The 23,925-nt window shown below is 51.4% G+C and overlaps 7 protein-coding genes across 7 annotated transcripts; 3 read left to right on the forward strand and 4 right to left on the reverse strand.

Annotated features, from left to right (window-relative positions):
- Window positions 1-161: 161 nt before the first annotated feature.
- J7T55_005707 (short chain dehydrogenase) lies at window positions 162-1,108 on the reverse strand (the record flags this gene model as incomplete). Its single annotated transcript, XM_053134984.1, has 3 exons — window positions 162-382; window positions 438-581; window positions 709-1,108. 3 exons carry the CDS (start codon window positions 1,106-1,108, stop codon window positions 162-164), a joined length of 765 nt encoding a protein of 254 aa, XP_053000478.1.
- A 489-nt stretch (window positions 1,109-1,597) lies between these two features.
- On the forward strand, window positions 1,598-2,693 carry J7T55_005708 (uncharacterized protein; the record flags this gene model as incomplete). The annotated part of the gene is made up of 4 exons (XM_053135093.1): window positions 1,598-1,664; window positions 1,726-2,030; window positions 2,085-2,612; window positions 2,673-2,693. 4 exons carry the CDS (start codon window positions 1,598-1,600, stop codon window positions 2,691-2,693), a joined length of 921 nt encoding a protein of 306 aa, XP_053000479.1.
- Window positions 2,694-2,972: 279 nt separating this feature from the next.
- Window positions 2,973-9,765, reverse strand: J7T55_005709 (uncharacterized protein; the record flags this gene model as incomplete). The annotated part of the gene is made up of 12 exons (XM_053135203.1): window positions 2,973-3,078; window positions 3,182-3,602; window positions 4,018-4,090; window positions 4,402-4,515; window positions 4,670-6,413; window positions 7,287-7,444; window positions 7,629-8,177; window positions 8,280-8,558; window positions 8,643-8,753; window positions 8,809-9,105; window positions 9,231-9,535; window positions 9,588-9,765. The coding sequence occupies 12 exons, from the start codon at window positions 9,763-9,765 to the stop codon at window positions 2,973-2,975; spliced, it is 4,335 nt and encodes a 1,444-aa protein (XP_053000480.1).
- A 1,571-nt stretch (window positions 9,766-11,336) lies between these two features.
- J7T55_005710 (lkaline serine protease alp1) lies at window positions 11,337-12,719 on the reverse strand (the record flags this gene model as incomplete). The annotated part of the gene is made up of 4 exons (XM_053135312.1): window positions 11,337-11,788; window positions 11,862-11,958; window positions 12,020-12,370; window positions 12,432-12,719. 4 exons carry the CDS (start codon window positions 12,717-12,719, stop codon window positions 11,337-11,339), a joined length of 1,188 nt encoding a protein of 395 aa, XP_053000481.1.
- A 1,284-nt stretch (window positions 12,720-14,003) lies between these two features.
- Window positions 14,004-14,880, forward strand: J7T55_005711 (uncharacterized protein; the record flags this gene model as incomplete). Its single annotated transcript, XM_053135423.1, has 4 exons — window positions 14,004-14,203; window positions 14,399-14,537; window positions 14,717-14,813; window positions 14,861-14,880. The coding sequence occupies 4 exons, from the start codon at window positions 14,004-14,006 to the stop codon at window positions 14,878-14,880; spliced, it is 456 nt and encodes a 151-aa protein (XP_053000482.1).
- Window positions 14,881-17,807: 2,927 nt separating this feature from the next.
- On the forward strand, window positions 17,808-18,935 carry J7T55_005712 (endopolygalacturonase; the record flags this gene model as incomplete). The annotated part of the gene is made up of 1 exon (XM_053135533.1): window positions 17,808-18,935. The coding sequence occupies one exon, from the start codon at window positions 17,808-17,810 to the stop codon at window positions 18,933-18,935; it is 1,128 nt and encodes a 375-aa protein (XP_053000483.1).
- Window positions 18,936-20,342: 1,407 nt separating this feature from the next.
- J7T55_005713 (uncharacterized protein) lies at window positions 20,343-22,457 on the reverse strand (the record flags this gene model as incomplete). The annotated part of the gene is made up of 1 exon (XM_053135642.1): window positions 20,343-22,457. One exon carries the CDS (start codon window positions 22,455-22,457, stop codon window positions 20,343-20,345), a length of 2,115 nt encoding a protein of 704 aa, XP_053000484.1.
- Between the last annotated feature and the right edge of the window lie 1,468 nt (window positions 22,458-23,925).

The following is a 23,925-nucleotide window of genomic DNA, read 5'->3' on the forward strand; positions in this document are numbered from 1 at the left end:
GGGTGACGAGAGTGACGGTCCGCAGAGGGATGGTAACACTGGGTGAGGGGCCTGAGTATTGAGCCGCTGCAGTCATCGTTCCACGAGTCTATGAAAGCCAAATTAATGGCGCAAAACGCCTTCCAGGCACAACACTTCCTCATCTCTATCACCATGCACAGTCAAGCATAACCTAAGCTCCAAAACCTTTCCAGATTCTTCTTGCTATCCTCGTCAACATACTCGTGTGGTGGACGAAGTGTGGCGTGCTCTCCGTGAATTTCTGCTACTTCGCCATTTAAAGTCGGATCGTCAACAAATTTTTTGACTCCCTTGATTAACGTCGACATTGGCGTAATGATCATATCTTTGAATAATGCTTTGTCTGGTGCTATATTGGTGACTAGAGCAGTGCTGTCAGCTTGAATACCAAAGTTCATGGGTTGGGTGTGCCAGACCTAGGACTGCCGGCGCCAATCCATTGATCTGGATGTTGTGACGCTCAAGTATCGGCGCTGTAGAGCGGACAAGCCCTATCACGCCTGCCTTGGCAGCTGCGTACAGCGGCGATACAGGAAAGGGGTAGAAACCGGCGTTAGAAGCTGTGCATATGATGGAGCCTCGAGAAGGCCCAGGTGATGGATTCTTGTTCATGTAGTGTATGGCAATTTTTACGGCTGCAGCAAAGCTTAACTCGAGTGAGACAGGACATTGTAGGACGAGACTCACTGTAAATAACACCCGAAAGATTCACATCCATGATTTTCAAATTCGGTTCTTTTGGCTCGTCCTCTTCGATGCCCGCCATGGCGCTTGCTCCTTGCTCAGAAATGCCAGCATTTGCCATCACGATGTCGATCCGTCCGAACTCGTTGAACACATCTTTGAAGGCTTCCGTCTGGCTCTTCCACGACGAAACATCACACTTCTTAAACAATACCTTGGCTTCCGGGTTCTCATCTGAAATGTTTGATACAACTTGCTTGCCGACCTCCAGGTTCACGTCAAAGATTGCCACGTTGTTGCCCTGAGAAGCGAAGTGCTCCACTACAGCAAGGCCGATGCCGCTGGCGCCCCCTGTCACGATGACAGTCTTTTCAGCATGACGATTGACTGGCTCGTTGTCCATACTTTACTTTCACTGTTATGGTAGTCCAATGTATGGTTATGAAATGGTGACTTCAGAAACAAGTTCGATTTGGGACACGCGCTGCACTAGTATGTTGGTTTTCATAGAGCTAACAATAGTGGGACCAGGATATCTCCTCTTTTCTGCTAGATATAGTTGACCCGGTCTCCACACGCGAATAGCGAGCTGCCGATCCCGCCAGTCTGGGTGCCGAGACTTTGGGGGGTTTTGCTTTCAATGCTTGGTTCGTCAGGAGGACAACCCCGCAGTGGCATACGCCCGACTTGTTTAGCATCGTCGGTGCGGGTATCCAGTGACCTTCGGTCGACAAATGATGAACCGAGAAGCCTTGTCCTCCATCCTCACACACCTAGCCACTGAAACAAGAGTGCCTCGATCCGGAGGTCCTGAGTCTCTTTTCGTTAAACTCAATACATACAGCACTGCAGTGCCATAGTTGTAACAGATCTGTTCCGGCTCAATTCCGCGATGGCCGAGATACACTTTTCGGAGGAAGATGCCAAGACGTTGAAGGGCAAGGTTGTTGTGTTGACAGGTACGACTAACCCATTCATCATCTGCCACAATCGAATCCTAATATCTAACATCGTGCAAAGGGGGGGCGCAAGGCATTGGTGCAGCAGCCGTGTCATTATACCACAGCCACGGCGCCCACGTTTATTTTGGAGACTGGGACGACGCGAAAGGCAAAGTAGTCGAACAAGACTTGCGGTCACAGAACACGGGAGGTTCAGTGCATTTTCAGAAACTCGACGTCCGGGATTACGACTCTCAGCTCGCACTCTTCGACACTCCGTTCAAGGACCATGGTCGTGTGGATGTTGCCGTGTCCTGTGCTGCTGTGAAAGAGCCAGCCGGGTGGTTTGAACCGGAAGACTTGGACCTAGCCACCGTCCGGCGAGTGAGTGGCTGTATTTTGAAGCCTCAAGAGTTGTCAATTAACGATCTTCTCTAGGAGCCCCTGCCGTTGAAAGATCACATTGACATCAACTTGATCAGTGTTCTCTCTTTTTGTCGGATCGCCCTCGCGTATATGAAAGCCAGTCATTCTTCAGGCACGGACACGGAATTCTCAAAATCCATCGTACTCGTCTCATCCATAGCTGGCATTACTGAGGCACCTGGTTTGTTCGCCTACTCAACATCGAAACACGGTGTGATTGGCTTGATGCGAGCTCTCCGGCCATGGGCACCTCAAAGATACGGAGTAAGGGTAAATGCGCTTTGCCCTTGGGCTACGGATACGCAACTGCTTGGTGTGAAAGAGAAGTGGGTGAAGCAAAACATGCCTTTGAATACCCCAGCCGATGTTGGGAAGATTATACTTCAATGCTCTGCTGATCGGGAACTGAATGGAAGAGCAGTTTTCATCACGGGAGGGAGATTTTTCGACACGGAAGAGGGAGTCGATAGAACATTGCCTCAGTGGATGGGAGAGCAAAATGCAAAGGAGTTTCTCAAGGGCCAAGAGCTCCTCGGACTGGTGAGTACAGATCACAAGATTCACTGTCACGACATTGCGCTAACCGAATATGCCATGCAGGGAGATGGTTGGACAGATTGAATTGCTAATGACTTTGTGGAAGACGGCGGCTGTCGTAAAATTATATGCGACCAGACGTTGTTTCCGAGTATATACGAGATACATTTTACAACACAAGTGAGAGATAATTCATCTGAATATCGTCATTCTATGCCAGTGATCAGACGCCATCGAGGAGTCTCATGGTTTCTCCTGGAAAATGAAAAGCCAGTCCCAAGATTCAAGGCCGATTCTTTTGCTCCTTCCCCTTCCCTCCAACTCGGTTTCCTCTTCGCCCGTCCTCCTTCCCCCTTCCCGCATTCATCCACTCCCATATTCAACCAGATGATCATAACCGGTATGCGCATTATTAATCCTCTTGTGCATCTTCATCCTCCCAACAATTGAGGCAAAATAGTACTTGTGGCTGAAGGACGCGCGGCAGCTTGTGCAAACACTTTCGGCGTGCCTCTGCAAAAGAGGCACAGTGCCTGTCATGATCAGCTCCATTGTGCTGTCTTTTCGCACACGATATGAAGTGTCGTATGGTTTCTTGTGTCATGTTGGAGTTCGGGTTCTTGGGCCACATGGTCTCTCCCTCCGGCGTTGTGACTGTGAAAGACGGGACACCTAGCCTGGGTTGCGGAGGCGTGTCCGACATGGGTCTCAGCTCCCATTGGCGGCATCCTGTCGCTGTCTTAATGGGAAGTGTCTCCTTCTTTTCTCCTCCTTTTAGTCTGGCCAGAAGGTTTTTGGGCCAGGTGCCTTTTTTGTTTCGCCGTTCAGGGTGCATTCGACTGCGGCGAGTGAAGTTCTTTGGCGGTAATGGAAGGCTCTGTAGATCTTTCGAATACTTCCGGATGATTGACTGCCACACATTTGGCTCGTCTCCTCCGATCACCCCAAGACTTGGCTTTTGTATGGGATCAGCCATGGCAGTGGATAGTGAATCTATGCAGAACGGAGAGGAAGAGGTTCTTATTGTGTGCATCTCTCGGTGTGTCTCTCTGTATGTTTGTGTATGTATGTGTGCGAGAGAATGTGTGTCTTCAAAATAAGATTGACTTTGACGGGGTGGCAAATAGACCGATGGTAAAGTATTGTTTCCGTGACATCTCAAGATCATTATATAGATGGTACACTCACAAATTCTAGCAATTTGCTACGTCCCTTGATGGGCAAACTAATTAAGTTGATGAACATGTTTGGATTGTCCACACCTTGATGGACATGCACTTCGAGTGTTTTGTGCAACTATGAGAACACAGGGTCGAGCCAAATGAATTAACAGGTTGAGGACAGTTTCAAGACCAATATTTATGGTATGTTGTGACTCAATGATTCAACAGCACGGAAACAGACTCACCAGATGTGCTCAACAAATTGGACTTGAGACCACATTTCGCCGCATCACTTAACGAGGGCCTAGATGATTGTCGCTGAGAGAATCAAGGTGTCTCAGTGTAAATGATTGCCTTTAATTCCTTAAATTTTCTTCCCAAGTTTACACGTCATACTAAGAGGAAAGTCTCTGGTTCTACTGCCTGCCCAGCAGCAAAATCTGAAGCAAAACACTCCCCATACATGACACCATCTGCGTAGCACTCGCCCACAAAGAAATAATTCCCCAAGGACAACGTGGGTCTCAGCAACGAGGGGACACGTGCTCCATACAAAACAACCACAATGTCCCCAATCTCAGCACCTGATGGGCATAAACCTGTTAGGTCATCTCCGGTACTAAACATACACTTTCCATGGCAATGCAGACAATCCGGTATCGCTTCAGGGTCGCTAGGAGGGAGGGCATCATGCGCGTTATGATGATCCATGATATGCGGAGTCCTAGGACGAGTGCGCGAATCTGGCAAGATGCTTTGTATACCGAATATGTGCATATACGCGGTCTGCATCTCTGACGACACCGCTGGGCTGCGAAGAAGGGGATAATACGACAAGGACGAAATGCAACCCAGCCGAAGGCCTCGCAGTGCCAGGACATGTGTGCGGGCACTGACGACCCCGCCGTCTTGCTGCAGCAGCAGGGCCGTGTCCAGGTCACGTCCAGCGCTTGCGTTATAAGGCATGCGCTCGTCGAACCCCAGAAGGCCCCGCTTCCAGGAGCCACGTCCCTCATGCCAGAAGCTCCATGACGGCGACCGGGAAAGGTCGGCCCTGCCGGGGCCCCTGTGGGCTGAGTCGGTCATGTCGAGCCACGTGCGGCCGGTCTGCGTCTGGGCTGCGGACAGGATTCGGAGGGATTGGGAGTGGCCGATCCACCACCTGGTGAAGTCTGCGTATACTTGTGAGACTGATTTGCGGTAGTCCGGGCGCACGAGGTCTGGGAGGTCAGAGACATTGTGGGTTTCCTTTCCAAACACGAGGAGCGCGAAGATCTTGTCCTTGGCGTCTGCGGCGCGCATGTCGAGCCCGTCTACGACTACCTCGAGTATATCCAGTTGTGGCACTGGTGTGACAAAGAAGGGATTTGTGTCGCGGGGCGCGTGGAACAGGGTCTTCCATATCTCCGGCATCATGTTAGCCGCCCCGTCCGGCTTGCCGTAATAGGTATGTATACAATGGCTGGCTTGGATGAAGACAGCCCATGGCAGTTCCTCCGACCCGCAGAGAACCGACACCCTCTCCGATATGTCCTGGATGGCGGCGCCGGGCTGTGTACTCCAAGCTTCTTGGAGGACCCAAACGCGGTGGAACCATGGGAGTGAGAAAGGTCTGGTGAAGTGGAAATTGTACCAGACCCAGCCATCGTAGGTGGCTCTGTGTGTAGGGATGGGAGCATCCATGCCATCCACTCGTCTATCAACAGGTTTGTTGTCCTTGAGGTCGGCTTGGAACTTGCTTGCGATATGCTTATAGACTGAAATGTCTCCCATCGCAGCAGTTCGCTGCTCCAACCCAAGCCAGATGTATACGTGGTCCGCCGAGGAAAAGATATCGCCCATCATCGCAACTTGTTGTGACCTCTCTGCGGTATCGCTCTGCTTTATACATATCAAGTCGATCCAGACGAAGAAATCGGCATCCTCGCGTCTTAGGCGTTTCAAGGCCGCAAGAAGGTTGGCATTTATGGCGATATGGGATGACACGCGCATGCCATCTACATCCGAGGTCAGGGCCACCAACGTTGTGTCCGTTGCTTCTCCCCAGCAGTACGAAAGCGCGTTGAAGAGAATTCGATCCCCCCTGGAGAGAGAAGTATAGTGCAGCGAAAGGCGTGGCGGTTCGTGATCTCTTCCACGCTCAATGGCCACGACTCGGATCTCACGCTCCTCAGCATCCAAAGGGCGATAGACTTTATCGTCTGGGCCACTTTGGTCTGCGTTCACGACTGCGACAATCTCTGCCCAAACTTCGATGCGTGCCTCGATCACCCAGTTGACCCAAGCTGGCCACAATGCCCTTGGAACGAGCTGAACAGTATCACCGCACTTGATGGCAGAGAGCCAGGCTTCTGATGAGCCTTGCTCGGAATCCTCATCAGCTTCGTCGCGGAAGTCGTAGGCTTTCACGTGCCTAGTTGCTTCCCAACGAGCATGCACATTGTGCTGCAGCACTAGGCGCGGTACTCGGTATAAACCTGAAGGATCGATAACGTTGGCGTCGAACCATGTATGTGAGTCTTGGTAGGTGCCGTGTTTGTCTGTGTAATTGCTGAATCCCTGGTCATGAGAGACCGTCGTGAACACAATACGCCGGACAATCAAAGTCGTCGCAGGATCACTGGCCCTCGGGATATGAAGGCTGAGATAAGGGCGGATCGGACAGTGTTGGTGTGTATTCTGTGCTTCTTCTCTACTGCTGGTGAAATAAACCCAGCTTGGATCAATTTCAACGTGCGACGCCATGACAGATACTGTCAAATCCCCGGAAGCAGTATGTGTGGGAACTCAAGTTGTGAAGGTTGGATATTACTTTCAATTAACCTTAAAGCCTTGCGTGTGGCCCAGTGTTGCATTCACATGCAGAGTATAAGCGCTAAAATGCGTTCAGCGAGACCTTAGAAGCAATCCTAGGCAGCTGCTGGACCTGCATTGAGCCTTGCAATCTGCCTTCCCACCATCCAACGCATTGACCATAGTAGCCCCCCGGTAATTGTTATAATTTGCAGCAGGATTATGCACTTCCAATATCCACATCAACTACCCTCTAAAGCTATTTCAGCCCTAGCAGTCTACAGATCTCAAGCCCTCCTCGCTTTGAAATAAACAGGGTCCCAATAACAGAGCAACCTTAGGAGGAGCATGACCCTAGGTAGTCCCAACGGGGCTAAAGCGTCTCCCGCCGAACACAGACCAGTATGGCATTAATCGCTTCCAGACGTCGTGGCTGCCTCAGGTATCAATTTAATGGCGGGAAATCATTATGTATATTGTTCCACTTTCCTCCTCGAAATCACACCAGCCTTAAGTACAAACCCCGGCATAATAGCACAAACCAAATGGGGGAAGGGCTGCTGCAAGGGGAGATAGTCTTAGCGCTTATCAAGACGCCCAGCTTGCTTGTATAGCGCTGTTCCCTTAGCTAGGGCTTATAGTATATATAATTGCCTGATCACTGTCCGGTCGTTGGAAAGGTACCGCGTGGCTCGTCAACTAGGTACCTTCCAGGACCTACGAGGTTGCCAGTGCGGCGCGGCAGACATGGCCAATCACGAGATCGGCAGCGCGGACCGCGTCACAGGTATACATCAAGCCATCCAGCTCCGTATCAAATCCCGCATCTGCCCTCATTTGTGCCATCATCACCTTCAGGAAAACCCACCAACATTGCCTCTATAAAGACGCAATGAAGCATAAAGTCGTTGGGCCCCGAAATGCAAAATTGCACCCATCTTTCATAGGCCTGTTCCCGGCAGATCAAAGCCCAACTATCACCGAGACCAAGCAGAAGGCGATAGCCGGACCACAATTGATATTCGTTGCCCATCCTGAACTCTCAGCCACATGCATTATCCACGTCGTCAAAGAGACCGTCCATGTTGTTAAAGTTGGTGGCCTCCTGATAGGGTGAATGGTGCTCGGGGGCCTGGTCCTGAGCTGGCCGATCTTGGTCCGAGTTCTGAGGATGGGATTGATGGTGGGAGGCCAGGCTAGAATTGTTATTGTCGACGAAAACTGACCAGGCGAAGTCGGGGTCGAGGTTCAGGACAGGCTGGTGGCTGGGAATCCGATTCTCGAAATCGTTGGGCGTATCGGATCGGGTTTGCATGGGCGCGGTAAAGTTGCGGTCACGGGCAGCCAGAGCGTCATCAGTCAAGTTGGAAGCACCGTCGGTCTGATCGTCGGCAACAACAGTCTTGTCGAAGTAGTTCTGGTTGGTAAAGGAGCTCCGGTCGGGAAAACTGGTTTCGTCGTTGGCATGGCATGCTTGGACGTTGACATCGGAGTGGGCGGGACCAGTGGTGGTGTACTCCACAGTAGACTGAACACGCTGGTCCTGCTGCTCCTGATGAGAAGCCTCACCGTGACTGTTGGCACGAGTTGCCTCTATAGGCAAGCTTTCTGTCTGTCTGCGCTTGAAAGCACGGCCACTTCCAGCGGCTGCTCCGTCGGTTTCATCCTCTTTAATCTGGACGCCGTTCTCCTATCTCGGTGTCTCAGATGCGACGATGATCTCGTCCGAAGTTGCAGACTCTTTAGCGGCCTTCCCCTCGGTATTTGACTCAGCCTTGGGCTTGGGCTCGGACTCGGCGGCGACCCTCTTTCTCTTTCCCGTCGACTCCTTCATCTTGGCCCTCCTTTGCGAACCTAACTTCAGAATACCGCCCTTTCTGCTGTTGCCTTCCATGTTATCTTTCTTCTTTTGGCGTTCCTTTTCAGGATCAGCGGCGATGCGACCGATGAAATCAGGGTTCGTTGCTGCGCTGCGGCAGAGGAGCTTGTTGAACTGGAACAGATGGAGAATTGTTACTACTTTTCTTTTCCCGTATAGAAATAGCAACATGTTATCGCTTTCGCAAAATTGACTTACGCTGAGAGCCTCCACAACCTTGTCGACTTTGGTCATGGAGTTGCGCTCTTGCTGGAGCTTAAAACCTGAGGGGGCTACTGGCTCTCCTCGCTGAACCTTGAGGATGGCTCTCTGTATCGCCAATTTTATTAGCGCAATATTAGCCTTGGAAAGTGATGCTGCCCACCATGAACTTGTACGCCAAAAGCTCGACCTGTATTGGAGCCAATTCCTGGATACATCTCACCGCAAGGCTGCTGCCAGAATCGACTGATGTCGTCACAGGATCCTGGTTACCACTAGTGTTGATGATCGCGTTATATATACGCTCGACGATCCTTGATCGCCCGGCATCATCATTGGGGTAGTCTTGGGAATGATCCTCTAGTATCGCTCTATTCAGACTGAGTTGTCTATCGAGTTCGTCGTAACAGAAGAACTCAGCCTCATTACGGATGTATCCCTGGAAGGTGTTGCTCCTCTCCTGCACGAGGTTCCTCATTCTCTCCACAGTAATTTGTGAGACGTTTGCGCTCATGGGAGACCGACCGACTGGAGAAGCAGCCGCCGTGGGAAGAGAAACTGCCGCACGAGAATCAGTCGACGCACGAGGAAGAGCCGCCGCGCGAGGAGGCCCCGCAATTGGAGGACGAGCCACCATAGGATGGAAAGCCGCAGCGGAAGGATGAGCTGTGCCGATAAGACGAGCTGCATCACGAGAGAACATGTAGCCTGCACGCGGATCAGGCTGACGAGGTACAGCATAGCCGGGTGCCCGACCTGCTTGTTGAGGAGTAACAAGGCCGCGGTGAGGACCAGTGAGACGAGGACCAGTGAGACGAGGACCAGTGAGACGAGGACCAGTGAGACGAGGACCAGTGAGACGAGGACCAGTCGCATCAGCAGGAAGAGGACTAGTCATGCGAGGATCAACGAAGCGAGGACTATGGAGACGAGGATAGTGACCGATGAATGGGCCAGGCCCGGCAGCCGATTGTTGTTGGTGCAACTCCGAAGCAGCTGGATTGATGTGGTATTGGGTAAAAGGGGCGTAACGATAGGCAGTCGCCGGTGTGCTGCCACTGGAGACGGTGGTTGGCACAGTATGGCCCCCTTGGTCTTGAGGACCGTTGTTCGGATCCATGCTGCTTGTTGCTGATGATCCCAGGAAAGGTATGTTAGCATATTGCAACACATGATTGAGTGTTGGTGGGCAGTTCAAGGAGTAGCTGATAGCACTTTTGATTGATTATCTTGTGGCTAGGGCCATTGTTGGCTGAACATGTGTGTATAGGAACTGGGTCAGGGAGGTGTCTAATGAAGGTTCTTTAAAGGCGTTTGGGTAGCTGGGTGGTGATAAGGAAGAAGTTCGCGTCCCGGTGCCTTGTAATAGGTGAAGTAGGAGGGGCGAATATGTTGAGGAGTCTTACTTACTGATCAACTGGTTTACTAGATGATCTTGAGTGGTCTTTGGGGGAGATTAAGAACACAAGCTTGGACGACAAACCTGGTCGCAAGATGGGAATTGTGTTGTCGTGGGGTGTTGGAGTTTCAAAAGGAGGGAAGACTGGGTGACCGCACATGGGACGAATTTAAATATTGCAGAGATCACTACCGTTTGGACTGAACCATGTGAATTCGAACGTACGTGATGTATATGTGGGGCATCGTCAGTCACTGACCCTGTTATTGGGCGTTGTCTCATTGACATAGAACACAAGTGAAGCTATCCCATGGCCCACTTTTGATGTCGCAGACGACATGGGCGGCGATCAGGACGGTCACTCTAATCTGATCGTGTAACCAGTTGGATCGGATCGGACACGAATGCCTGGCCTACCCCGAATCACCGATGGACACTTCTTAGGCCATTTGAGTTGCTTCCGGTGAATCCAAGGTACCATGGTTGCTCATACAAGTTGTACTGATGCATTAAAGCAGTTCGTAGGGCCTTGTGGTTCGCGACCTAATTAATGCTCAAGTGCCTTGCTCGAAATATTGATGAGAGACAGATGGTGTATGTACTCATAGCAAACAGTTCATGTCTCTTTTATTATCGTACGCGAACGAATATCTCAATGCGTAGTACACTACGAGATAGACGTCTTCAGTAGGACGAATTAGACCATAGGGCTTGCTCTGCTCCTAAAAGTCACATTTGCCTCTCGATTTTAGCCAACACGCTCTTCTGTGCCCTTCCGCAATCGATGTATTAATGTGAGCCGTCAGTCACGGCTGGTAGTCTTCGAATACTCATTCGTAAGGACTCAACTAACGAGCGTGTTTATTAGCACCTGCGATCTAAATACCAGGTGACTACGCAGGTATACTTCAAAGCTGCTAGATATGGCGTCCGTATATTGTTTCCACTGTGTTAATTGATTGTTGAGCATTGCGCTTGCTAGCCCCTTGTATGAGCGTTTGAGTTACCGCAATGAAATGGACTCTGTAGCGTACGCGAGTATTATCTTGCAGAACATTAAGCATTGGACGTGGCGTCATTTTGGGTGAGATATTTCATTAATTTGTAAGATCCGTCTAAAATCACATTTGGGCTTTATAGCCAATGATTCCTCACGCAGAAACCGCCACAGGTGGCAATTACCGCAGCCCGGAGGCTTCATGGACTCATGCAGTCGTCTAGATAGCATGTACCTAAACGTCGCAGGCCTGTCCCACGAAATCATATCCCTGAGGCATACACGACTGCAGACATTAAGCTCCATTCCCATTGTAAGCTAGCAGATTCGGACTTCCAGTCCCCAGGTCAGTCAGGACACCCTCTGTCGCAAGCTCCGTCAGCTTGGCGGCCACATCGGCGGGGGCTTCCAGCCCGCCGAGCACGCTCTTCAGGTACAGTACCAGACCTGAGACGTGGGGAGTCGCCATGCTGGTGCCTGAGATAACATTGGTGGCGGTGTCAGAGCCAATCCACGAGGAGAGGGTGTCGACGCCGGGAGCGAAGATGTCAACGATGTCGCCGAAGTTACTCCACGACGGCTTGCTGTTGTTCACTGCGATGGCGCCAATTGTAATGGCTTCGGGCGCGCTTGCGGGCGAGTAGCTCTTCGCGTCGACGCCGTTGTTGCCTGCTGCCACGACCGTCGTGATGCCTGCATTGTACGCGGCGGCCACGGCGGCGTTGAAGGCTGAGGAGAAGGCTCCGCCTACAAGAAAGGAGGTTAGTAAGCACATTCGAGCTGAAAGCAAGGGGAAAGGTAGTGGCGGTGTGTGTCGTACCCAAGCTGAGGCTGACAACGGAGGTTGCCTCCCGTGCTTCAGCGGTAATGTTGTTGATTGCCCAGTTGTATCCGTCCAAAACAATGGAGGTTGTGGACTGGACGAAATGATCAGCGAGCTGCCATGAGTTGCCGTGTCGTTCAAAGATCACGACTTACGCCACCAGTGTTGAAGACTCGAACGGAGATCAGTTGGGCTTGCTTAGCCACACCGTACGCACGCGACCCAATCGTGCCAGCAACGTGGGTGCCATGTCCGATGAGATCGACGAAATCAGAATTGGGATACGCATTGTATCCAAGAGATGCACGTCCCTCGAACTCGACATGGGTTGTCAGCAAACCGGTGTCAATGATGTAGGCGTAGGTTCCGACTCCGCCTTCGGTGTCGTAGATGTAATCCGTTGACCCAGGGGCTGTGTGAGAGATAGCCCCGAGGCCCCACGGGGCATCGCTCTGCGTGGTCAGCTCATAGAGCTCCCAGACGGCGTCCTCCTCTACAGCAACGACCTGCGTGGTTGTTAGGCTCGGGCGAACGCAGGTTCGAGGGAACGAGACAAAGACGACAAACCTCATCGCTGTTGCGGATCTCCTCAATGGTGGCGTCGTCGAAGGCCCCGGCGTAGCCACTGAAGCTCTTGAAGGCGTATGATTTGGTGACGCCGCTTTCAGCGTCTTGGCGGCGCAGGCTGCGGGCTTGTATGCCATTCACCCATGATATGTGGCTCCCGACGTCAGCATCGGCCTTCAGGGTGACGATGTAACTGCCCGGAATGACATCCCGTTTCTGGTAGACTGGGTGGGTCCACGCCAGAGAAAAGGTGCTTAGAGCAAGAGCGAGCTTGTTGAAGCTAAACATATTGGTGTTGTGGAGGATGATTAACAAGATGTAGGAACTAGCCGCTGAAGATGGGGCACTGCCATACTTCCTCTTAGACTGAAAAGCTCCCACAAGCCTCTTTTTATATCCAGACCAAGTTATGTACTCAGCGTTCATCGCGAACGTGCCTCTCTACAGAATCAAACCCCCTCTTCCGCATCAGCTGCAGCCAAGAGCTCACGAGACTCGCCGTTCCGATGTCGACATGCCTTATCGCGGTCTCGCTCTGACGACGACATTGGCCTGCATATTTCGCTCGTGAGCCCAACCTTGCTGACTGCCTTGGATTACTTGCTCATGGTGGTGGGAACCGCTGCGTTGTTTTCCCCATTCATGGCTTGAAGTCCAATGGCGCATAGTGGTTGGCCGACCCGGCAGGCGTGAGGGATGCAATCTCGTCTTGGCGATGGAACCTCGAGGGTCCACTGGAGATTTGACCGCGTTCTCTTACGGCGCGAACGATATCCCAAAAGCGAAGGCCCAGAAAGCTTTGCCTGCTTAAGTCGACTTGGCATCCAAAACTGCAACCTCTGAGTCGCCTGCGGGGTGGTTGTACAATCCATTAGGTACGATATTATTCCCGCGCCAAGCCAACATTAGGTGGGGGGCATGCACTGTAGAGATCCTTTTCATCTCTATGCAATATGTCATCCTGTACCAATACAGACGTCCATGTGCTGATCGCTGTACGCCGAGCTGTCGGGCGGTTGTGCCAGCTGCCAAAGCCTTGAGATATCGGGAAGCGTTCCGAAAATGCGACATTTCAGTCGATTTAACTGACAACAACATGCACAGAATTCGCATACGAGGTTGCGACAAGACGACGAAGTGGAGACACCCGAGCCCCTCCCTCCTTCAGCGGAATGGTTCTCGTCATCGCGGGGAAAAGTGGAAATGAGCGTTGTACAAACAGCATTATACCCTGCGGGTTGCAGAATCAACGGCCAGGGCTGGAGGGCGGTCAGAGAATGGGTAACGAAGACGCGAGATAACGACACTACATCAATGTGACATTGTGACCGACATTCAGCACTAGCGGCCGCACACGAGTTCTCAGCCCTGACTCGCTGCCGCGGTTCGGTGGGTAGCATTCCAATGTTTGCTGATATCTCGAAGCAGCACCACCACGGCACATGACATCAAACGGAAAAGTTGTTGGGGGTATTTAATGTCGAGGAGGAGGGTAGGGGAGTAAGACCACGGCCAGCGTAATGGCAATCAGACTGGTGCAGAGACGTGGGGAAACATCAGCAGGTCTTCACGATGCAAAGAATTGCAAAGAGAAAGACTCGCGACCCGGTTGTAGTGCTCAAAGGAAGGCATTCCAGTTGGACGATAAGAGCGATGAGCAATATCACTCGGCAAATGGCGGCAGAGGCATCGGGGGCAGAAGCCCAGGCAGACCGCGAGTCGCGTGATTTGCTGCGCGCATGGCTCGGCAGCTGGGACGACCACTGGAGCCTGTCCTGGAATTGGAATTCAGGGCCATGACAGCTGTCACCACGAGGCGGGCGCTCTCGCGGCAGACCTGAGAAGCTTCACGGCGCTGAGGACCTGGCGTTGAAATAGGCGTTCGGGTGAAGTTGAATTAAGGTTACGGTGATTGCCGGATCACCATAGCCCCGATTTCGATCCGAGTACTGACTCAATGAACGCAGACTATCGAGCTTGCTCGGCCGAGTCTGTCGACGCCCGTTGATCGAGAACAAGGCTTCACGCATACCACTGATCATAGCGGAAACAAAGGCGCCCCTTCCGTTGATAATTGTCGGAAAGCTTTACATGAGAGAGCATAGAGTAAGTCAAACGCTCCATTACTTCAGAAGGATGTTGGCTAACTTCATTACTCGAGTATGTGGATTCTCGCGTCAGTTGGCGGCGGCCCCGCCGAATAGGCGAGCGCTCTGCCAGATTTGGTGACCGACTACCGGCTTATCTCAGGAATTCTGACCAGGTCGGGCAGAGTTGTGTCCTAGCCACACGAAGCTGAGATTGCACTCTGGTCCACTGGCCGCAAGCGACAGACCTCATGCAGGGAGAATGGCCAGAACCCCTCGAGTCTGCGGCTGTCAGGTACATGGGCTCCAAGCTGCTCGGCGGCTGATGACTGACACTTGCAGGGAAGAACGGGTCTGTCTGAGTCAAGGTCCCAAACAGGACCGACGTTTAAAGCCAGGACGAGTGGTCAACGCTAACTGTGTACATGGCAGACTTTAGCCGCGTACCCTAGCGCCGCTTGTAGGAGTGTAAGTAGGACTTGATATCTCTTGAATCTGCCTTTTTTGGAGAGAGTGAAGCTTCAGGCTCAATTCGTACAACAGCGCTGTAATTAATGAGCATTTAACGCACATTAATGAGCATTTAACGCACATAATTGATTAGTTGGCTATTCCAGCGACGATTACCTCGTCCAGCTACATGTGCAGTTGAAGCCGTTGTGGCTGGGGGTCATAGATATTCATAGCTAGCCAGAAAATCGCAGCCAGCATTTGCGAAGCGAGAAATCGAATGCGCAAGGTTATACATTTGCTCCACCAGAGGCATCTTGCAACATCTGACCGTATACACCGCCGCAGGATGCAAAAGACTTTACAGACGATACAGGAAAAGACTGGCTTAGCTCTATGTTGTTGTTTTTAACCCCCCCCCCCTCCAACAATATCGGAGGCTGCGGTGGCTGCTAGGACTCCCGTCGCCCATCGCCACTTCTGGTAGTGGTAAAATTGTTCCATCGAATGTAGTATCTAGATTGCGCAGCGTTCTTACCCCTCCTCGTGGCTTTCATAATATATGTATTGGACTCTCACAGAATGTACCCTGTCGTCTTGTACAGCTTCATGCATGGTCTGGTTCACATTATTCTCCGCGAGGTTGAGATTGAAATTTCAAATCGGGGAAGCGGTGTCAACATGTCAAATCTCGCCAATTGAGAACTGTGAAATTTATTGCTGTAAGTTCTGACTATTACCAAGGCCACTCATGAACAACGATCAGGCATGGCTCCATTCCACCGCAACAGCCACCATCTAGGTCTTTTTGTCAGTTTCTCGTTGGGTACAAGCTGAAAGTGTGTGCCCGGAGCGTTTTTGTGACGATCCCTCTCTGACATTCAGTCTACGTCAAGTCTGGCTGTCCTGTAGAACAGTGGAAGACAAGATTCAAGGCTTCTGACGAATTTAGAAAAGAAACACAGCTGCATGGATTCGGATTCGCGGCAGGAGACCTGTCATCCAACTTGCCGCTGATCGTCGTCAATGCTGTTCTGGATGGGGTCTGCAGTCGAGAGGAAAGGCAATCTAGAATCTACCAGAAGAGGCTTGAAGCATCTTGAGAACGCAGAGCAAGAGGGCCATTAACCATTGACCAAGCAGGGAGCAGAGGATTGGCAAGTCCGCCCATGGTAGCAGCTGTGGATAGAAATGTTTGCACGGTACCCAGGTATTTCGTCACCTGTCTGTTTGGCAAGATACGTGCCGTTACGCAGCAGAGACACGCTTGATATCTTGAGTTGTCTGCGCTTTTCTGCGTGGCCTACGGCTTTGCCGCCAACGTCTTGACTTGACATGGCACCTTCAACAAACACACTAAGTTAGACGCGGACAAATTCGCAGCCGGAGAGCTTGTTTGTCCTTCCCCAGACTCCGTCGCCGTTTTTTTCCTTCGTCCATCACCCCATGAGACCAGCAATGCATCCCAAAATCAACCCTTGCTCGCACCCGTCACGCGCAGTAACACCATTGTGCTGAGGACCCGTCTCACGCACAATACCATGCTTTGCTCAAAGCGTATCACGATCTGGCGACAGCAATGTCTCGCCAGTCAGTCAACCTCAGCACTAGGACACATGTGGCATGGTGGGTCTACATGTCCAATATGTAAGAGTCCCCACGACCAAGACGCTGACAAGCTCCACCACCAATACCGGAAGACATCAAGCTTCGAGGCTAGACTGACTCTTGTGATGCCATCAGACGACTCTCTCTATGCACCGCATAATTTGGCCGGCCGTCCCGTTGGTCGGATTGCAAGAGTTTCTTGGCAGTAGCTAGCCAGGCCAGACGGTGAGATGATGTGGAGGAAGCCAAGACATTTCCATGAGCCACAGCCGGATTGAGAAATGAAAACCGGGGACCCTCTCTCCCTGAGTCCCTATCGACAGCGCGCAACCGCGCCCCGTGCTGCCGCTCCGGACCGCTCGCTAAGTGCTTGACAGGTTAAGCTTTCTATCAAGGTTATAGCCACTGCGTGGCTAGCCGCACATCCGTTGATCACGCTTGGCGGTTTGCAATTCCAACATGATCGTCATGGGTCTAGACGATCCGTTTCGTTAAACGACGTTACTAGTGGGATCAATTTGCTTATCCCTGGTTGGTGGAAGAGATAGAATCGACATTGACCTCGCGCGATACCTTCAGGCTGGGCCATTCCTCGCCAATAATGCTCTCGTGGTGTCAAGGAACCAATTCGTGAGACCATCGCGTCACGTCGATGTCAACGCGATGTCTGCAGACTCGACGGGATTTACGGAAATAACTCCAGCCTGTTTTTCCATTATAGCGATGCCTGTTTGGCCTCACACAATTTCGAGTGCTTCCCTCGTCTCCTTTCCCTGGCCAGATGGTCAAACGCCAAGCCGTCTATGCTGCCGCCCATTCGCCCGGCTGTGTCCACACGGCCCCGGAGAGATGAACAATTCCACCGCCAGGGGGAGGCTGCAAGGTGGATGCCGGGCTCCACCCTGCGGATGGGGCTCCGTTTATCTCGGTGCAAGGCCGAACGACCTACACACAGCCTTCTGGAATGTTTCTGGATTATTGTTTGTGGACCGCTGCTACTGTTCTGTATGCGGCAAACGGCACACAACGGCACATTCGGCACGCTTCCTTGGGTGCACACCAGAAAGGATGAAGTGAAGTCTAGGTATAAAGATCGTGAGGACCTTCATTGTTTGGGATGATTCCTGACCTTGCTCTGCACTCACTCATTCACCCTCGTTGATTGACCTCTACGACACTCATTCCTTTCACACCCCCTTCGCTCTTTAACAATTACTTACCGTTAGCCAAAATGGTTCTCAAGTCTGGACTTATCGCGGCTGCCCTGGCGGCATCCGTCATGGCTTCGCCCGCCCCCGTCATGAAGGCTGACGACGTGATGAAGCGTGCATCCAGCTGCACCTTCTCTGGATCTAGCGGTGCTGCTGATGCTATGAAGCAGCAAGCTTCCTGCTCTACCATCACCCTCAAGGATCTCTCCGTGCCTGCGGGAACCACCCTGGACCTGACCAAGCTCAAGGACAACACCAAGGTCATCTTCGAGGGAGAGACCACATTCGGTTACAAGGAGTGGAAGGGCCCATTGCTGTCCATCGCTGGCACTGGCATCACCGTCGAGGGTGCTTCCGGCTCCACTCTGAACGGTCTCGGTGAGAAGTACTGGGACACTAAGGGCTCCAACGGTGGCAAGACAAAGCCCAAGTTCTTCGCCGCCCACAAGATGATCAAGTCCCACATCAACAACATTACCATCAAGAACAGCCCCGTCCAGGTTGTTTCGATCAACGGCTGTGATGACCTCACCATCAACAAGATGACCATCGACAACTCCGCCGGTGACTCCGCGGGAGGCCACAACACTGATGGTTTCGACATTGGCTCCTCCAACAACATCCATATCAACGGTGCTAAGGTCTACAACCAGGATGACTGTGTTGCCATCAACTCCGGCACCAACATCAAGTTCGACTCCGGTCTCTGCTCCGGCGGCCACGGTCTCTCCATCGGCTCCGTCGGTGGCCGTGACGACAACACCGTCACCGGCGTGACCTTCTCCAAGAGCACTGTGAAGAACTCTGACAACGGTATCCGCATCAAGGCCAAGAAGGACACCACCGGCAAGATCAGCGACATCACCTACTCCGACATCACCCTCGACAACATCGCCAAGTACGGTGTCCTGATCGAGCAGAACTACGACGGTGGCGACCTGCACGGAGACCCCACCAGCGGCCTGCCCATCACCAAGGTCACCGTCAACGGCCTGCACGGCGACGGCGCCGTCGCCAGCTCCGGCCACAACCTGGCCATCGTTTGTGGCTCCGGCGCCTGCTCCGACTGGACCTGGACCGACGTCAAGGTCTCCGGTGGCAAGAAGTATGACTCTTGCAAGAACGTTCCCAGCGTTGCCTCTTGCTAAGTTGTGCATGGCAATTTTGGGGGTTCTGATGATCCCATCTTTGTGGGAATTAGCTGATTGGTGCTTTTGTGTATATAATTATCTTTAAAGTCGCTGAGCGTTTAGTTGTACATATTTGGTAAATGCTAGTCACTTGTCTATGCACAATCTTGCTTATCCATAATACTGTGTCTGTTTTACATGAATATGCTGTGGCCTCCGCTAGATAATCAAGCTTGTTTGCTTATGTTGCTTACTCTCTGTGCTCACTCACGGCGAGTCCTTCAGTATGTACTGAACTCTTTTCTACTTTACTAATTGCTTGCGCTGCATCTGCAACCATCTCGCTCTAGTCGCTCGGCAGTTCAAGTAACTCTATATCTTTTCTCCGGACACTATTCTCGCTGCATATATTATTCAGTCATATTTGGAGCTTACAATGTTGTCAAATTGCTATGTATAAGCTCACTACTACAAAGCAAATTTTGCTTTGTGAGTTACTTCCCTATGGGGCAGCTTAATGAGCGATGCTTTCTGTAATGCAATCAACGGGAGAACAAACTGTCACAAATTCCTTGCTAGTGTGCCATCTCGGTGTAATTTTTCATACCCTATCTAGACTCTTATCCACGGACTTTGTACGGCTCTGGAATCGGTGCAGACTGTGTACATCCCTATTTCCATGAACCTGTCCTGGAGGAGATTCTGCTCGACGGCTTTGAGCATCGACCACAAGTATGAACTGTAGCGAGTAATTTTCAACATTTACGTCTAGACTTATATCCTCATCTATCCATAGTAGCAGATCCACAGATTAGTCGCAGCAGTAGCATGTGAATGCCGTCGAAAGAATTTTATTTTAAGAAGGAAATGGCCAGGCGAGGGCACAACACAAACATCCGGCACGGTGGCCAATCATCGTCGAAAAGGTTGTCTGAGTCAACGGCCCGATGAGTCTACATAACATATCACTGTCACTTTGAATCGAAGAGGATGGCACAATAATTTGGGGGCAATATCAATTGTTTTTGATCGCTTCCTGACTATCTAGATATTTTTGTCTGACTTTGTATTTTTCGTTGTTTTTTTTCGAGTATTGTTTTTCTCGTTTTTCTGTGTTTTTTGGTTTTTTTCTTTTGGTTTTTTGGTCTTTGTTGGGTATCGTGGGTATTTCGGTATTCCAGTCCGTATGTACAGGAATGTTCCAGCTCAAGCGCCATGCTGTTCAAGCGCCATGCTGTTCAAGCGCCATGCTGTTCAAGCGCCATGCTGTGTGTGTGGATGCGAAAAACAATTGATGCCGTAAATCCAACCTTCTTCAAGTTGTTCCCGATGCCTCTTCCCAAATTCAATATCTCAATCCTTTTTCGCGTATCTCCCCCGTAGGATCATTCGAAGCAGGACACATGATCGATCTGGTGTGTGTCACTATTCAGGCCCGAAAAGTGAGTCGTCTGAAGCCTCGGAAGCCTCGTCTTGCTTTCCTTCCTCTGTGTTCTGAGGAGAATGATCAGGCATCGCAACATCTCCGCTGTATTCGGAGTCCAGGTTCCCATCTCCGATAGCCATTGGTTGGTCTTGGTTGCTTTCTTCAGCGTCGTCGGGTGTCCATCTCTTTATCTCGGCTTCGAGATCCTCACCAGGCACGTCACATAGGTTGACATTTTCTTGTTCATCTTGGACATCTTCGCCGTATCCGGGCACAATTTCGTGCTCGGCGTCCAGGTCTCCAGTCCCGGCAGCCGGTGGTTGATGGTTGTTAGCACCCGCAGGAGCGTTGTGAATGTTTTGAATCTCGGCCATAGCCGTTCGGATCTTATTGCCTTCTTCAAGGTCGTCGCGAGCAAACTCCATTGCGTCTTGGAGGTCATCCGGCTCGGCGGCAGCTTCTTGCCCGTTCAAATGGTCAGCTGGTTGGTTTTGGACCTGCTGGGCATCAGGCTGCGTCTGAGACTGTTCGTGGGCGATTGAAGCACTTTGTTGTGGTGGAAGTAGTCCATTGTCCCTGTCTTGATACCTGCTCCAGGCAGCAAACCATGCAGCCTCGTCAAGGGTTGAGAATTCCTCCCGCGAACGGGGATCTTCAGGCCACATCATGGCTGCCACAAAATTGTAGCAACGGGCTTTGTGGATGCGCTTGAGGTTTTGGTAGCACAGTGGCCACCCCTGATATTCGCGTTCCAGTGCGAGATAAAACTTGGTGTATGTGCGCGACAACCTGGCACTGTAGCGATTGTTCCAATTTCGCGTCGAGGTTAGGCTCTCCCTCTCCTTCTTGCTCAGGCCTCTCTCATTGAATTGAAGGGTTTGAGGATCCACAAGCTCTGGGTGTTCAGCCATCAGCTCATTCCTCCTTGTCTGCAATCGGTTGCAACTCTCCAAGTATGAATCGTGGAGCTTTGTCATTTTCGACTCGTGTTCTTCCAAAGGAGCATTGTCAGGAAGGTCGTTCTCCTCAAGTTCGCAGGCGTTCCACAGAGTTTCCCGAGTTTGCATGTTGCGCAGTACCATCTTCTGGTAGTGCACAGCCTTGGAAGGGTCCCTGTTCATGCTGAGTTTCTTTTCGGCGCCCTCCACCCTCTCGTGGGCGATGTGAAGCTCCTCGTAATCTGCCTTGAGGTCTTCACCGGCGTTTGCAGGCGGCCAGAATGGGCGGGCCTTCTTCTTCCGTCCTGGGCCGGGCCTTGCCACAGGATTTGGGTGGGCGTGTGGGATTTCGCGGAAGGCGGCCTTCTTTTCCTCGAACGTCTGAGCCGGTGTCTGTACTTGCTGGTGGGTCTGTTGTTGGAGAGCCTGCTGTGGGACAGCTTGTGGTTGGGCAGCTGGTTCGTGGACAGCCTGTTGTTGGATAGCCTGTTGTTGGACATCCTGTTGTTGGACATCCTGTTGGTGGACATCCTGTTGTTGGACATCCTGTTGTTGGACAGCCTGTTGTGGCACAACCTGTTGTTGCACAGGAGATTGTTGCATAGGAGGTTGTTGCATAGCAGGCGGTTGTAAACCCTGTTGTGGGCTGCCCTGTTGTGGGACGCCCTGTTGTGGGACACCCTGTTGTGGGATACACTGCTGTGGCATAACCTGTTGTTGAACACCAGATTGATGGATATATGGATGTTGGAAATCCTGCAGTTGGAGATCTCCCTGTGGCATAACCTGTGGTGGCATAACCCATTGCTGGAAGGCTTGTTGTTGCTGGAAGGCTTGTTGTTGCTGGGAGGCCTGGTCTTGGAAGGCCTGATCTTGGAAGGCCTGTTGTTGGAAGGCTTGTTGTTGGAAGGCCTGGGGTTGGAAGGCCTGGGATTGGAAGGCTTGGGGTTGGAAATCCCAGGGTGACATAGTCTGAAGTTCCATAGCTTGTTGTTGCATGGCTTGTTGTTGCATGGCTTGTTGTTGCATAGCCTGTTGCTCAAAAGCCTGCTGTGGACTGATGTGCTGTGACATGGCTGGCTGTGCAGGCCACTGGTGTTGGTGTTGGAAGGCTGGTGCCGATGGGTATTCGACAGGGGCACTGGGCCCTGGGTACCATTGCCCGTTGTTGTCCATTTTGTTGTTGTTTGACTGCGCGAAGATCAGCCGCGGTAGTATTTGATATGCCTCTAGTGTTGTAGGTGTGCGTGGCCCTAGGTGTGCGTAGAAGTAGTTGTGCGTAGAAGTAGTGGTGCAGCAGTAGGTACTCGTAGAGTGAGTTGTTTGTAGATGCCGCACAGGTATGTAGTCTTGTAAACCAGCACAGTAGCTCACTGCTTTTTTGGGAGGTTGCGTGTCTGCTGATAGATTGTTCTGTGGATGAGTTGGCACACGTAGTTGATAGGTTGTGTGAAAGTCTGGGAGATCAAAGTCATATGTGAGGCACTAGTAACACTGGCAGATACTTGTTCACGACTTGGATCTGAGTTCTAAAATTAGAAAATGCTGAGGAAGGGGGAGGGGATGCCCCCTTAAGTACTCCTCCTCGAAAGGCCTGAGGGCCTGGCCGGACAGGAAAGACGCAATTGAAGAAATATATCGGTAGTAAGGACCACTAGCATTGCGTGAACCAAGCCATCGCAAAGCCTAGATCACTGAGTTGAGGATGTGAATGTCCATCTAACCATTTGACTTGGGAATTCTGCTCTACGGCTGACATTTTGAAATGTCCATTGATGACACGGTTGGGCTTTCAGAGACGCTACGATTGTGTCATTTCATGGACACTCCGACTTGCTGCCCGCGGAGAGAAATCGGGGGGGGGGGGGTATCATGGCCGCACAACCAGTTACGGCAGAACCAATTGCACATCAGTGCATTTGGGCCACTATGCTCAGGCAAGTAGACTCACGTCGGCCATCAGACGTCAGACAGATACAAGACTTCATTGCAGGAGTATCTCGGAAGCATTTATGGACAGAGTCCACTCTCAGTAGACTATTATTACCATCATGGATTCTCAATTTTTATGGGCTCCTGTGAGGAAAGCGTCTAAGCTAGATCAAGAAATGCACACTGAGGAGGCGCAAGCGCAGTGTATGATGGTTTTGTGCGAGATACATATTCGCTTTGTGAGAACATAGATGGCATGAAATTCTGAGCACTAATGTTTTCATAGTCATGTTTATCGGCGATAAATATAGGGGATGGAATGATCCCATTCGTGGATAGGATTTCTGGTCACAAAGGCCCCCCTGAACTGATTACTTTCACGCTGGCTACAATTATTTCACTGAGGTGCCTCAACGCTAGGCCAAAATGGTCCGGATTCGATCCATGAAGGTGTTTAGGGACAGTGCGAAGATGGGCCGGAAAAGAATTGACATTGAGCGGTCAACAAGGTGTCAGAGATGATATTATTATTAGCTGCGCGAACACTAGACCACTCACTAGGGGTTGTTGGTGCTTCCTAGTGCCCCTTTAGCCATCGATTTCATCTCTTCCTACCGAAATCTCCTTGGGCCTGCTTATAGATACAGACTCAGTATGTACACACAGTGCAAGAGTCGCAAAAACGCTCTTTTGGTCTACGTGGCTATGAGTG

Source organism: Diaporthe amygdali, assembly GCF_026229845.1.
Source record: "Diaporthe amygdali strain CAA958 chromosome Unknown NODE_1_length_4327563_cov_65_473760, whole genome shotgun sequence".
Taxonomy (NCBI): Eukaryota; Fungi; Ascomycota; class Sordariomycetes; order Diaporthales; family Diaporthaceae; genus Diaporthe; species Diaporthe amygdali.